This window comes from Megalops cyprinoides, chromosome 16 (genome assembly GCF_013368585.1).
Source record: "Megalops cyprinoides isolate fMegCyp1 chromosome 16, fMegCyp1.pri, whole genome shotgun sequence".
Classification (NCBI taxonomy): domain Eukaryota; kingdom Metazoa; phylum Chordata; class Actinopteri; order Elopiformes; family Megalopidae; genus Megalops; species Megalops cyprinoides.
This window is the reverse complement of record NC_050598.1, coordinates 3,368,714-3,384,371: the sequence shown is the minus strand read 5'-3', so window position 1 is coordinate 3,384,371 and position 15,658 is coordinate 3,368,714. Positions and strand designations below refer to the sequence as shown.

The 15,658-nt window shown below is 46.7% G+C and overlaps 1 protein-coding gene across 1 annotated transcript in view; it reads left to right on the top strand.

The window, feature by feature from the left end:
- Positions 1-15,658, top strand: part of LOC118790620 (spectrin beta chain, non-erythrocytic 1-like) — an 89,914-nt gene that overhangs the window by 28,089 nt on the left and 46,167 nt on the right. Inside the window, exon 2 of the mRNA XM_036547594.1 lies at positions 3,666-3,853. Within this exon, the coding sequence (XP_036403487.1) occupies positions 3,697-3,853 (157 nt within the window). The 5' untranslated portion in view covers positions 3,666-3,696. The remainder of the gene's footprint in view (positions 1-3,665; positions 3,854-15,658) is intronic.

Sequence of the window (15,658 nt, the reverse complement as noted above, 5' to 3'; positions counted from 1 at the left end):
CCTGTGAGTCAGCGCAGGACGTAGCCCTGTGAGTGAGCCCTGGGCAGTGCACGGTAACGGCAGCAGAGCACACACGCCCCCTCGGGAGCTTTAGGCGCCACTGTGCTAAAGCCCTCATCCCTGTGGATCAGCAGATTTGGCCCTCTGTGTGCCTGGAGGGATAACACTTGGGGTAAAGAGTTCACAGCAATGCCGGGACTCTGCACGGGTGAAGAGGGGTCCAGATCTTTCGGGGGAGAGGCTCCTGCTGGGAGGGCTCTTGGGAAAGGCCACCTGACAGAGCCAGGACCTACAGCACCCATCACCCCTTTTGACCCCACCCCAACAGAGCCAATGAAATCAGAGCCAATGATAAAAACAACTTATGCAACTGGTGCCCACCTCTGCTGTACAATAGCATCTCTTCAGTCCTGAACTCTGAAAGGCTCTTTAACTGAGCAGCTAAAGTGCAGCATTCAGCTGTTTGTTTCAGTTAAACAGCTGCATAGCAGCTAGCTTTTAAGAATCATTGCTTAAGTCCTGAATTATATATAGGGTTATTAAGCGTGAAATGGGTCCGACTTTGGCATCGTCCCTTGAGATTTTCTTGAATGTTGGTACGTACAGAGGCTCAAACAGAGGCAAACTAATGAATTTTTGAAGTATGGTCGATTTAGTCACAGTCTAGTTGTCGAAAGTAAGGCTATCAGTGTGCCCTGATACAATTTTGATATTGATTTTTCAAATTTCAAAAACATAATTGCTTATAAATAAAAATTACCTTCTTTCTTTCTGTTAAAATGATGCTATAATGGTCTGAAGACTCCTATATGAGCACAGCATATTTTAGAGTGGGGCCATGTGCGATTTAAGAAGTACTGCCCATATTATGATGGGAGGGGGGTTATCAAGGCTACCCAACACTGAATATAATTGCCGATGCACTGCACAATTGCTGCTATTGGGTCCCTGCAATCTTATGCTGTAGTCCTATTGGAAAGTGCACTCGGAGCTGTACCTGGGTTCACATGCATGGAAAATGCTCCCTTGAAGTTAAAGGGTCTGAAGTTGCAAATATGACATTATGCTGCATTATTTTTGTTTAGCAGAGGCTCATATCCAGAGCAACTTACATCTTTTACAATTTTCTGTTCATACAGCTGGATGTTTACTTGGGTAATTCTGGTTTAAGTATTTTGTCCAAGGGTACAACAGCAGTGCTCCAGTGAGGTATCAAACCAGCGGTTATGAGCACTGCTCCTTACCACCACTCACCACTGCTGTGTGCTGGAAAAAACCCCCAGCGCATCCTAATGCTGCTATTTCCCATAATATTATACTATACATAACCAGTCGTTAGTCGTGTTTTCATAAATCAATTTTCCGTTTTTTACGTAATATAATCTCACAGTGAGACATAGCACTGAATGCTGGGAAGCAGGGGGAGTCTGTTCCTGACAGGATCTCATGCAAATTTCCCTACAAACAGATCAACAAACATCTGTGACACATGGCTGTTGTTCCTGTAGCAGGAGTATATGAAGAACAGGAGAGGGAACTCATTGAACGGCAGCCGGAGCCGTTAAACCCACAGAGATCTTTTATGTAAGCCAGGCTGTCCTAGATACAAAGACAGCCTCCTCCTCCACTGTACTGATGTAGTGTAGACTGTGGGCCTGCAGGACGAGGCTGCGTGGTGCTGGGTTTGTGTTTCACACTGTTGTTTTGTGCGTCTCTTCATTCACGGGCCTTGTAGTACAGGATATTCCACACTGTGTGCACATGTCAAAACAAGAAGACACATCAGGGGTTGAGTAGACAGTCGTGACAGCTCTCAAAGAGAGCGTCTCCAGCTCTCAACACTGACGTGGGAATCCTCTCTGCTTTTCACTGTATATAGTATATACACTGACAGCGCATGCACACACACACACACACACACACACACACACACACACACACACGGGACATGGGAATCCTGTCTGCTTTTCACCATACACACTGGACGCTTGCACACATGGGCACACATGCAGACACACATACACAAATAAGTAAACGTGCAGATACACACTCATAAACCATAAACACACACATTCATGCACAAGCAAACGCACACATATGCACATAACACACAGATGCACTCAATCACAGCCCACACAAACTTGTACACACATTTAGACACGCACATGTAGACACACACGATACGCAGCACACACAGACCCACTTACATATACACCATATTCTCAGGTACACGCATACTTACACATACAAAAACAGAAACACACACACACACACACGCACGCTCTGTGTTTTCTCTCCCTGTTGCTCTGTTGTGCCAGTCAGTGCTTGCTCTCGGTCTGAACAGAACGGGCGTAAGAGCTAAATAAGTGCCGTAACTCTGCAGGGATTAACCTATCCTTCTGTGGTCTCTGCCTCTCCCCCCGTTTAAAAAACGCAGCCACCCACGTGCAGGAGGGGCAGAGAGTGGCTGCAGAAGGAGGACACTCATTCTCCCACTGCCAGGATCACTATTTTTCTCTGAATTAGCGCCATGGGCGGGGTTTGCTGCAGTTAAACCTGATAGGTCGATTCAAAGCGGGGTGGGAGTGGCTGGGGTGTGGATTGGCAGAGCAGGCATTTGTGCAGGTGTCCCATCCAGCCAGTATCTAGAGCCAAGTCCTGCCATCTCTCCATTTCCACACCCTGCACAAGTCCCAACCGTCACACTGTGTACCTATAGTGTCTTTCACATGTATTCATACCCTTGATTAAATAAGAACAAAGACTATGCTATAAAAGAAAAAAAAAATGAACATATTGGAATTGTTTGCATCTTTAGTAAATGTCATACTTTAATTCTAATTGAATTAAATTTAATTTAATTCTAATATCAAAAGACAGAGCAGATCCAGACTGATCAGTCTTGTTTTACTAGCTTTATCCAGTTATCCAGCTTCATCCTATTTCCTTTATACCAATCTGGTTTATATGCAGACAGGAAAACTCACACACAAACTTACACATAGACACCAACAGGCCATAAAAGTAAATCTTCACAGTTATTTAGTATAGTGCAGTTCTGTTTTATCAAGCAGTTGAAGTAATGGTAGATATGAAATATCAGGGGTTACAGTGTTTGTCTGAATGTATGCTTATGTAATTAGCATGTGATTAGGGCACGGTTTTTATAGGGAACATTGCTAAATTAGCAGACTTGCTAACACACAAGAGAAACTTGCAACATGTTTTAGAAAGTCTGACATTTAAAGGCAACAGCGATCCAGTAACTAAAGTTAATGACAGCAGTATGTGTAACTTACAGTAAAAATCACTTTAACTACATATATTTAGTTTACAGTAATTGACAATGTGACTTTGGTGACTTTAGCAATGACTATTTCTGACAGAATAGTTTACATTTACATTTATTTTACATTTATTTATTTAGCAGACGCTTTTATCCAAAGCGACTTACAAAAGTGCATACAGCAAGTATAGAGACAGTACGGGGGACAGGATGTGTACAGTTCCACAATGAGACAGTTCTCAGCTGAGAGCAGTTTAGATGTTTAGATGTGTTTAGATGTGTGTGTGCGTGTGTGTGTGTGTGTGTGTGTGTGTGACTGTACACCCGCAGTCTGTCACCTCGGGGCCGTGGTCTCATCCCTCTCCTCTCCCGCCCTCAGGGTGGATGTTGCACCCCCTGCTCCAGTCACCATGAGCACCATCTCCCCCACCGACTACGACAGCCTGGAGATCCAGCAGCAGTACAACGACATCAACAACCGCTGGGACCTGGCCGCAGAGACAGACTGGGACAATGAGAACAGCTCTGCGCGACTATTTGAGCGCTCGCGCATCAAGGCCCTGGCAGGTAAGACAGCTCTCTTCAGCTGCCATTCTCTCTCTCTCACTCTGTTTCCCTGTCTCTCTTTCTCAGTCTCAGTCTCTGTCTCTCCGTTGCTCCATGTCCCATCTTGATCTGCGATTCATCTCTGTCTCTTTACAACTCCTCCTTACTCTGTGTCCCCCTCCATGTCTCTTTCTCTTTATCTCTCTCAATTTCTCTCCATTTCATCCTTGCTATCTCTCCATCTCTCTTATGTCTTCATCCCGCCATCCCCCTCTCAGTCTCCCTCTCCATTTCTCTCTCCTTCTCCACCACTCTCTCCACCCACATCAGTATGTCTTTATCTTTCTCAGTTTCTCTCTTCATTTTCTTCTTGCTCTCTCTCAATCTCTCCTGTCTCCATCTCTCCAACTCTCTCTCTCTCCATTACTTCCTCTCTCTCTGTCACTCTAGCTCTCCATCACAACATTATGTTGAAATTGCTGCCTTGTGAGATTGTTCCCAGTGAATGGTGAACAGGCTTCAGGAAGTACAGTTCATCACAGCATTAGAACTGAAAGGGATTTCAGGTAAGGTGGGGATGTTTCACTGAGATGTTCACTGGGTAAATATTCTTTATCCCCCGTGAACGTTTTAACATTTCAGTGACATTTATTGGGTGAATATACTTTACTTCTCCTGAAGGTTTTAACATGTCATTGACCTTTACCGAGTAAGTGTGCTTTACTTCTCCTGAAGGGTTAATGATGCAGTGACATGTTTATCAGGTCAGTACAGTTTACTTCCCCTTAATCTTTGTATAAGTGACATATCTAGTGTAAGTATTCATTCGCTCCTGCTTAACGTCTCTTACCTCTCCAGATTCTTCCATCAGAGCTGTTCTTTGTTCTCTTCCACCCAGTGAATAAAATATAGATGCTGATTTATTTACAAAGGAAAAAACTCTTTATTTACATTCACACCCTTTAAAGGGCATTACCCCTAATGCATTGCCTTTACAGTGTCTGTGTCACTGGAGTTTTCTGTGCTACAAAGTGACATCTCTGCATCACTGGATGTTTAGGTGTAAAGATTCCATTTAGATTCTGTATTCTATGTCTCCCTGAATTGCACCACTCCAGGGCTTATGGGCTCTTCCTTGTCAGTAAGTGGTGAATTTAAACTTGATATCAATGAGTCTGATTGTAGACTTGCAGGTGCATTATAATCAGTCTCCCTAAATGTAGTCAAGTTATTCCCTTCCTCACCTCACTTCATTGGCTTCCTGTTATCGCTTGCAGTTAAAAAGTTAAAAACCTTGGTACTGACATACAGGACAGTGAATGGGACAGCCCCTTAATATCTACGACTGCTCTTCAAACCCTATTTTCCCTCAAGATCACTGTGCTCTGCATCTACAGAGCAGTTGACTTTCCTGGTGCAACAGGGTCGGTCTTTTAAGACACGATCCCTGTCTGTACTGGTCCCTCAGTGGTGGAATGAACTCCCCACGGAGGTTAGAACAGCAGGATCACTGGCCATCTTCTGAAGCAGATTGAAGACCCACCTCTTCAGACTGCATCTCGGTTCCACCTCAGTCCCCACTCCCTAACACCTGCTACCTCTAGGATTAATACTTATTTTATAGTGTAGTATTGTGATGTATTATAGCTTCAGTGTTCTAGGGATTGTTGTACCGTAGTACACTTGGCTTCTGTCAGATTGCACAAGTTAATTTGTGATAGTGCTTGAATAGTGTTATGCTCACTCTCAGTGGTCTGGAGTGCCTGGTCTGACACTGTTTCTCATTTAAATTGAATGGATACACTTGTGTTCTATTGTGCTGGAAGTTGGCATATCTGCTATATGCTATAAGAGTATCAGCTAAATGCATGTAAAGTAAATGTTAAGTGAAAGTTATTATTCTGATGGCATCAGTTGAGACAGATAGAACTGTGTCTACAGTTGCTGTAAAGCTCCAGCAGAGGGCAGCAGCGGGCAGTACCAGTGAGAGACTAAATGGTACACATCCAGCTGTATGCATGAGGAAGGTGCTTGTAAAACAGAGGGATAGTGCAGTATTAAACCGCTACTGCATATACCTGATCTTTGAATGTTCAAGTTTTCTGTTTATGATGTAATGTGTGTTACATTAAGTTCTGGGCGACCCTTGGGTATGGTATGAGCACAAATGCTGATTGTGTTAGATGAGTGTGAAATAGCCATGCCCTTGACAGCCCGGTAAGCTAAATGACATGATCTGGCACAGTCTGGGCAGGCTTTTCCTAATAACAAAAAATTGAAACGTGAGACATAGGCAATCAATCACTGAGCCAAAATGTCACCTCTTTGCATTCTGAAGTTCAGCTAATGGTAGGCTTTTGGCACTTTTAAGGAATTTGGGGAGTAGGTGCAGATTTGAGTGGCACACCCTGTCGGGCTTTATGATGGGCTGCTTTTGGCACAGGTACACAGAGACCTCCTCGCCGGTTTGGACATCAAAGGGAGCCGCCTGCTGTGGAGGCGTCTCCACCTCAGGAACTGGAAGGGATGAGGAAGCTGTTGCTCTCTCATCTAAGATCAGCAGAGCGCAGAACATGCTGTCCCAGGTGCAGCCCCAGCCAGTGCACATAGCCCTGTGCGTGTTTTAATGCATGGAGGCGCATACGTGTACTGCATTGCAGCCAGCGTGGTTGGTAGGGATCATACCTGAGCCTGCTAACGTGAGGTAAGCTGTGAACAGGCAGCTGTCAATTCCTCTAGTAGGTCAGGAATTATAACAGGCCTTCTCAGGGAATGGAGTTGAGTTAGTATTTTTGTGTCTCTCAGGGAGGGAGGCATCTCCTCCAGGCGAGCAGCGACTTGTAGAGCACATTCTTTAGCCTGCTGCGGCAGCGGGAGCCCTGGGGCCCAGGCCTGCTGGTGCAGCCTCTCTCTCCGTGTGCCTGTCAGACAATCTCTCTCTGTGTCTCCGCCCCCCTGGAATCGCTCTCTCTCGCTCTGTCTCCACCCCCTGGGGTAGCTTCGTTTCTCTGCCTCCTGAAGTCATGCCCTCTCATTGTGTCACCCGGCCCTGTAGCCACTAGGTAGGTAAAGCAGAGTGTAAGGCAGTTATGCAATTTACAGCCTTCCGTATGCATGAGTGAACAGTTGGGCTTCCACGGATAACAAAGTGTAGCTCAGTAAGATGTATCAATGGTCCAGATGACCGCTTCTTAATGGTAATAACGTTCTCAGGACGGATGTCTTGTTAATGCAATAGTTGCAGTTAAGAGACAAAAGTTACGGCATTAGGATGTAATGCCCTGTTAAATCAAACTGTTTTCTCTGGTGCTGATCCTTAAAGGAGTGCAGCAGTGTAGCATAGTGGTAAGGTGCAGGGCTAGTAACCAGAAGGTTGCTGGTTCGATTCCCTGCTGGGGCATTGTTGTTGTACCCTTTGGCAAGGTACTTAGCTCACAAATTCCTCAGTTAACATCCAGCTGTATAAATGGGTAACATGTAACAACTGTAACCTATGTAAGTCGCTCTGGATAAGAGCGTCTGCTAAATGACAATAATTTAAATGTAAAGGAGGATGTGTTGTTGGCTTTTACAGCTGCCACCTGCGGTACATTGCTCTTTGTTGTCTTTTTCTCATTCATACCTCTGTGACAAGTTCTTTTATGTTGCCTTGGTTGCAGAGTATTTGTGTTACATATGCAATGCCATTGTCCTGCCTGTCGTGGTTCTAGAATGGGTGCATGCGTGGGAACATCCCCACACTGCTGGTATGTCTGTAAGTACATGTGACACCCTGTCTTCTGTGGGTTTCGGTCTCACTCAGGAGTGTTTGAAACTCTGTGTTCTGGAGCTTCCAGATTTTGTTATATCAGCTATCATATGGCAACATATTCCCTCTCACTGAGTCATGGCCCCTGGCTCTCACATAGCAGGTCTTGTGTGTTGGGCTATAGCTGATCCCTCACTGTGTGCATATGCTGTGCTTATTCAGGGTGATCTGTCCAACATTTAAGAAAAAAAATTAGCCAGACCCCATCTCAGCAACTGACATGGGCAGAAGGCAGGAAACTAAGTCATCAATGCCAGCGTTTTAAACTTGCCTTTAATCCGTATATGATATAAAGTCTACCGCTGTTGTTGCAAAAGCCCTGAAATGGCATGTTGTTCAGAAATTCTAAGAAACAGGCAGAGAGAGCCTGTTATGTTGTGCCTGGACTCAGAGGCCCTATTAAACATCTCAGAGGCCGAATCTCTTTAAATGCAGAAATAGATTCTGACACTCTCAGGGTGTTTGGCCTGGTTTGCGTTGAATGCCATGTAGACTGGTGAGAAAAAGCTGGCAGCAGGTTCATAACCAGAACCGGTCATTTAGATTTAAATTTAATCTCTTCCTCGAATGGCATTCTCAGGAAGCGAGTCTCCTGTTTTGTGACTTAGAGGCTCTGCCCCGCCCCTAGGGCAAGTGCTCGTGTGCAGGGTGTTTTCAGCGTGTTTGTGATGGCCTACTTCTTGCTCGTGATCCACACGGACAATGTGTGCTGTGCGAAAGTTAAACTCCGCAGACCTGTGGAATGTTCCCTTTAAGCTTGTCACAATAACTCTTCTCAGAGCTGTGTTAGCCATTTAGCTTCTTCTTGCTGCCACATATTTTTTTTTACTCCAGCAACTGACTGCAACTTGTCAAGGTAGTCTTAAATGATGATGAGAATTCTTACTGGCTAGGCTGCCAAATGCGACCCAGTAGGGCTGAGAAATAATTTGATGTCACTTCAGTAGTATAAATGTTTGTGGCAACTGTCAAGGAAGTCCTTATCAACTGAACAGCATTGTTCAGTTTTTGCTGAAAGCAGAAAGCTTTGAAAGCTGATTGTTATACCACGAGAGAGAATACTGTAAATGTGTTGAATGGTAATTGCTTTGGCAATGCTGATAAAGCATTTGAATTTGAATTAGGAGAGAGTGAGTGAGTCCCATGGACAGCAGGGGAAGAGGCGGGTCTATAAGGGGGCGGTTGTACGGAGTACCTGAAATAGCAGGCCGAGCACTGACAGGGTTTGAGAACACTTTATGCCCCTGTATCCCACAGCAGGGAAGTGTGTGGGAGAGGTGGGACCATCGGAATGCTTTTCACGTGTGGCCATTTGGACAGACTCCGCCCCACAGCGCCCTGTGAACCTTGCTGACCCTCCGCCTCCCCCTGTGCCCTTTTCTCAGGCGTTAGCTCGTCCCTCTAGGTGTCATCTCTCTCTCTCTCTCCCTGTAATTTGCTTTATTTCTGTCCCCCACCCCTGTCCTGTTTCTCTCCCAGTAGTTTGCTCTCTCTCTGTCCTGTCTGTCTTGCTGGCCTGGTCTGGCCTGGGAAAGTAGCCCTCCTCTGTAATTATGCCCTAATGCTCACACCGTGCGAGGCTCTGCCAGATGCACAATGAGCACGCCGGCCCCTCTCTGCACAGGGTTTTTCTACAGTCCTCACTGCACCAGGACATGGCAACACATGACCCAGGTGCCATCCATAGAGCCAAAATGGCCACCGTGCTTCATAAAGCCATGCACTATGAAGCCGTACACCTGAAACAACACTCCAGGCTCCTGTACCTGTGTCCACACGCCCTATTCACACCTGAATACAGCCAAAGGCGCACCTGACCAGCTACATTAACCATCCAAACCTTACTCTGCCTCAACCTGTTTGGACAGTAATGGAAGGTAGAGAGGGCACATTATTCAAAACTGGCCTTTGTCATGGGACTGTGTTAATTGTGTCATGGGACTGTGTTAAATTCCTCTCTCCTCTGTGGTTTTGAATTTGTACCAATTATTACAACTAACTGGATGAAGGAACTGTACATTTTTGTTGTGTACCTGATACAAAACTCACTTCTCAAGCGTGTAGTATATTTAGTAATGTGGCCTCCCTCAGCTTGTTGTAGGGAGTAGAACAAAAGCATTTATCACAGGCCTTTAGTATTATTCTCCGCAAGCTTACGGCCCAGCACCATAGACAGCTAATTCATTAGCTCACTATCTACGGAGTTGGGTCAGAACCTTGTGCTTTATAATATTGAATGCATGCATGGCAATTGTTTGAAATTGGGTGGTAGCCTGCTGGTGCCCATTGCACATATGCACCTCACAGGCTTACAGATCCCTGTACAGAGCTCCAGCAGTGACCACAGCAAAGGCGCAGTTACTGCTACTAAACTGTTAGCAGGTGTGTCTGTGTGTGTGTGTATGTGTGTGTGTGTGTGTGCCTCAGTAGATCCACAGTTAAAGAGCTCTCTCTGCAGGTGGTTGTGCCTCTTAATGAAGGCAGGCTCTAGCCCCTGCGGCTCCCTGCGCAAGCCCTCGACAACAGCACGGTTTGCACCACGTCACAAAGTCCATCTGACTTTTGTATATGCATGTGTGTATGTGCGCACGTCAGCATGCAGGTATGTCAGTGTGTATATGTGTACTTGTCTGTGTGTGTGTGTGAGCATGCATGTATATTTGTGTGTGTGTGTGTGTGTGAGCATGCATGTATATTTGTGTGTGTGTGTGTGTGTGTGTGCGCGTGCCTGCTCTGGCTCTAGTGGAGAGGTCAGTCACTTCAAGGTAAACAGCAGACTGCACACAGTACAGTTTACACAGTGTAGCTGAGCTGTTTTTGTAGCCAGTGCTCCAGCAACAGAAAGGCAGATACAATCACTGTTTAAGTTCCTCCACAGAGCGTTGTGACTAGTCAAGGGACAGATAAATAACTCTGTCACTACACAGCTCCCTTCTGCTAAACATGGCCAGCAGTTACCAAAGTGTCCAGCAGGGGGCTTCACCTCAGGTGTTTGCAGAGGAGTGAACAGCAACTCAAACTCTGGCATGTTTTCATGAGAGCTATCTTCCTGTCTCACCAACTCTTCCTGTCTCACCACTGAGCTCTCTGCAGAGGAGCAACAAAGAGTGCTTAGCATGGGGAGACCCTCTGTGTTTTCTTTCTCTCTCACACAGCAGCGTACGCTTTGCCTCCTCAAAAACTTACAAGCAGTGGACCAAACCACTCTCACCCTGTAACACCTTTGGGAATGGTATAGCCCCTATAACCCCTCCCCTTCCCTCCCCTCCCCTCTCTCCCCTCCCAGAGCACACCTTGTGGTAATGATCAAACTCCCGAGCCAGCGGCGAACTCTGTGTACCCAGCACTCAGACCGCGGCTGCTTCTGTGGGATTCAGAGTTTGCGTGGGACAGACAGAGCTTGTGGCTAAGGAGCAGCTAGTCCAGAGAAAGGAGAGAGAGTGGAAGAGACTCTGCAAAAGGAGACAGACAGAAAGAATCACCCATCCTTGATCTTTCCTTTCTTCCCTTCCCTCCTGGTCTCATCCTTTCTTCATTTTTTAGAGGAGAGTGAGAGGGAACGGGGGCAGAGGCGGAAGGGGACTCTTTGAAGGAGTGGCAGCATGGCCTTGTGTGCTGTCACGCATCCGTAGATTTCAGAGGACAGGGGGGTTGAGAGAGAGGACACTGCACCGAAACCAGGAGAGGAGAAGCGGGGGGAAGGTCTCATCTGCTTTGGGAAACCATTCCTGGTCCTCCCCCCTCGGGGTCTGCGTTCACAGGGGGAGCATTAACGTCAGAAAGCATTCTTAATTTGGAGCTGGTGACAGTAAGGAAAGGACTGGAGGGACATGGAGCTGGAGCGCAGGCACAGCGAGTCTCTCCTGTCCCCGGCTGCTTTTGTCAACCAGTCGCAGTACTCCAACATCTTGGAGGGGCGGTTTAAGCAGCTGCAGGGTGAGTGTGCACATGCTCCCTGCGGGACGGGGCCACACGCGCCTATCACTGGTGGCACGATCCTGCAGAGAGAGGTGGGGGGGGTAGACAGGAATTCAGGTGTCATGGTCAAAGGGGTGGAGAGGAGTGTTGTTCCGGGATTTGAGAGGAGAGTTGGGTACTTTTGACACCTTAGCAATACTCCACCTGAATGTGGCTCAGCCACTGAAAATGCCACAGGTTGTTTTCATATTGTAGTTTTCTCACTGCAGTGGAGATTTGTAATGCGCATGGATGTCATGTTCTGCAGTTCTGTTCATGCATTGTGGAAATGAATGTTTAGAGGTCTTTTGCCTTCTTTTGCCTCATTGTGTTGAACTTATTTAAAGTGTTCTCTCCCTGTGGTATTCTGATTAATAGCGCTTGTGGATCTGTTGCATTCTGTAGTTCTGTCCCTGTGTGTGTGCTGAATAACAGCGCTTGTGGATCTGTTGCATTCTGTTGTTCTGTCCCTGTGTGTGTGCTGAATAACAGCGCTTGTGGATCTGTTGCTTTCTGTAGTTCTGTCCCTGTGTGTGTGCTGAATAACAGCGCTTGTGGATCTGTTGCGTTCTGTAGTTCTCAAATTAATGTTGACCTTTGCTGAAGGGATCTTGCCTCACAGGATGTCTGGGTGTGGCAGATTGGTGTAGTTGTGGTTTGAGCAGTGACAAGCACAGTGACATTGCTGAACATGGAATGCAGTGTGACCCATTATGTGAGTGTGCTCCAATGAATGTGTGATCCAGTAAATGTTTAATACAGTGCAGTTCCGGTCCATTACACTCCAGTACACATGCAGCACGTGTGATTTAGGTGCACTGGATCACATATATACTTAACCACACATGCACTGTGATCCAGTGTATATATGATCCGCTGTAGGGGGGTCCAGCACTGTGATCCTTTACATATGTGATCCAGCGCATGTGAGCAGAAGCTGCTTGGATTAAATCCCTAGCAGTGCCTCAGTCAGAGGAATCAGCGCCCACAGGAATGGTGCTGCTTTTAGGCAGGGACCACTGTACAGAGAAAATCTGATATAGTCTGCCTAACATTAGGCCTGTTGAGGTTCCTCACATATAGCTGTGTAGCTCAATGTCCATGCCTGCCCCAGTCCACTTAATGAAGGAAAGATTATCACCTAAGTAACAACGAGATGTTATTTATTTGCCAGCTCTAAGGTGAGGCATAGGTGGAGTGTGTTCATTAGGGCTCTGAGTGACAGCCCGGCAGAGGGCTGTGTTATTACTTTTGCCTGTCCCACCACAAAAGGCATGCAGCCTGTGCCTCTCCCCTGACACCCAGACAGTGATTATAATCCACGTGACCTGTCCAGAGAAGAGTGCACGCAAGAGGGGGGAGGCCAGACTGCACCCCTAAAGCTGCCGTGGTGTTACTGCTCTCGGTAAGGTTATACTGTGATGGTCCAAGAGGAACCCTTGTTCCTGTGCCATCCTCTCACATCCTAATAACTGTTCAGCTTAGTGTCTTGCCCTGCCCTCGGACCAAAAACAGCCAATCACACGTCTGAACTGGTGGCCCTGAAACACACTCCATCTGACATGCTTATGTAGCTTTCTCTGCTCTGCCTAAGGAGCTCCACAGTGTATATGTCGCTCTGGATTAGCGGCTGCTAAATAACAATAATGTAATGTATTTATATAGTGCCTTTCTAGCAATACAGCACAAAGTGTTTCACAAAGCAAAAAAATAGGAAACAATTCACAAGGTATTAAAACAGTGACAAGATATTATAGAAAGATGAGAAGTTTAAAATGATGACAAGATGGCATAACAGCATAATGTCTGTAAATGGGCTGGAGGTTTGTCCAGTCAAATGCAGTACACCTGGTGCGCATCTCCGCCCCAGTGAAGAGCCGCTGCTCTGATGGCCACTCCCCTAGACTGCGGCCCGCAGTAACACCGTGCCGGCCCTCCATGGCTGAGCGAGTCTGGCAGCCCGAGGAGCTCCCTGCCGAGGCACAGCACTGGAAAAGCAGGTCTGGCAGCCCCAGGCCAATTCTTTCCCTCTGAGAGCTGAAAACGCGTGCACCTCCTCTCTTCCTCTGTGTAACACAGCAGCAGGAGCAGGGCAGCCTCGCCGCTGGCCTTCCACCCTACCTCTGCCGAAAACACTGTGGATGCTTTTCAGCCCCCTCTGAAATGAGAGCGCCCAAAAATTCACCCATGCGATGAAATTCGAAGGGTTTTGAAGCTGATTTCGTCTGTGACCTCATTTTGATGGAGCCTGACTGAGCTCATTACTGCAGACATGCTCTCACAGAACCTGCACACTTACACCTCTAGCACACACCTACACCTCCAGCACACACGAACAGCTCTACTGAGGCAGAGTGCAGACCCTTTGATCCCACCCACACTTCTTCAGGGGCATAACAGCATGGAGTTTGTGGGAGACTAGAAACCAGAGCTTTGCTTATACAGAGTTTACACTCTCTCCAACACACTACAGTCTCTGCTGTATCACTATCTTCTGCCATCAGATCATAGCATCAGCCCGGATGGGTGGAGCTGAAGTTCTGATGAAGAGATTAAGAGATGTATGCTAGTTCCAGACGACATGCGCGAGATCGATCCGGGAAAGCATAAGCTTTGCACTTGCCTGAGTTTCTCGTGTTCAAACGGCCACTACGCAAGGACTTCAGAGACCTTCAGAGAGCTGCACTGCCCAGAGTGTCTCTGCAGACACCTACTTTGCATATCCCCCATGAGCCCCCTCACTCCCCTTGGACCTCTCTCTCCTCCCACGCCGACTCTCGCCCGTGTGCGAAAAGACACTGTGGGGCCGTCCTGCGTTTGGCACATTGCTGATGCTGCGAGATACCTATGCTCCGAGTGCATCACCGTGCTGTCACTTGGCAGGAATGTGACGTGCTGTTTGAAAGCGTTCCTCCCTGTGGGACTGCTGGAATGAAGGTCTGATTAGCGATTAATGTTGGAGTGGCAGGTCACGAGCCTGTTTTTTGGCCTGCCGTCGAGCTCAGACTGCGCCCTATTTACTTGCGACGTGTGGTGTCGAGCAAATGATGGAAACCTCTCACTCCTGCAGGAGGGCAAGAGGGAGCAGGAAGCTTTCAGCTCTCTGTTATGCAGCTGTTGAAAGATTAACCAAAGTCCTTGTGAATAAACGTTTTCATTTGTATGTTGGAAGGCTAAGCTTATACTGTGGTAAATGTTTGATGATTATGGCCTCGTCAAGTTTATTTAACTTTATTGTGTCTTTATAAAATGAATGGTTAAATCTACTGTCCAGTAGCACTCCAGCATTTATGGTCATGTCGGAGATCAGCAAGTTGAACACCTCTTGTTGGTGTTAGCAGATAAATTTGGTGGAAGCTTGGACTTTGAGGAGTGGTGCATCACAGATGGGTCCTACTGGCAGAGAGGAGAGGGACTTGGGAATGGGTTATGAATTGACAGCCTGCTTTCACTTCACATAGTTGAAGTTCTTTGGTCTTGTGTTTGTTATATGCGTTTATCTAGTAATTATGTTATGACTTAAATGCACTATAAATGTGTAACTGTATATAGAGTATAATAAAGAGCCTCTCTGTTTCTCTGTGGCAGATTCGCGTTGCTGCTTCGGTGGGTCACAAAGGTTCTGAATGTTAAAAAATTAAGGAAAGGAGAGGAATTCTAAAAATACTTAACCAAACAGAAGGGTTGCAGCAGTGCTGTCAATAATAATGATGCTACATTAGCTCTTGTGCTTCAGTATGGTTAGCATTAGTAGTGCAGACTTGCTGTAGCCTGTTGGAGTCTCTGGTGAGAGCAGCTGGCTGCCAGTCCCTGGCCCTGCCTGTACACAGGGCTAACGTTACGCATGTCATTGGCTAACGTGCATGGGTGACTCAGCAGGCAGAGGAAGGGCACACGTGTGATGACTGAGGCAGGAGAGACCCACAGTGTTTCATCATCATTCAGCGGCTAGGCCGTTAGCATTGCATCTGATCACTATCTGCACTTCTCTCTTGCTGGGGTTTTTAGGGTGTGGTAACGATCAGGCCAAAATTAGTCTTGTGATGTTATTATAGTATTTT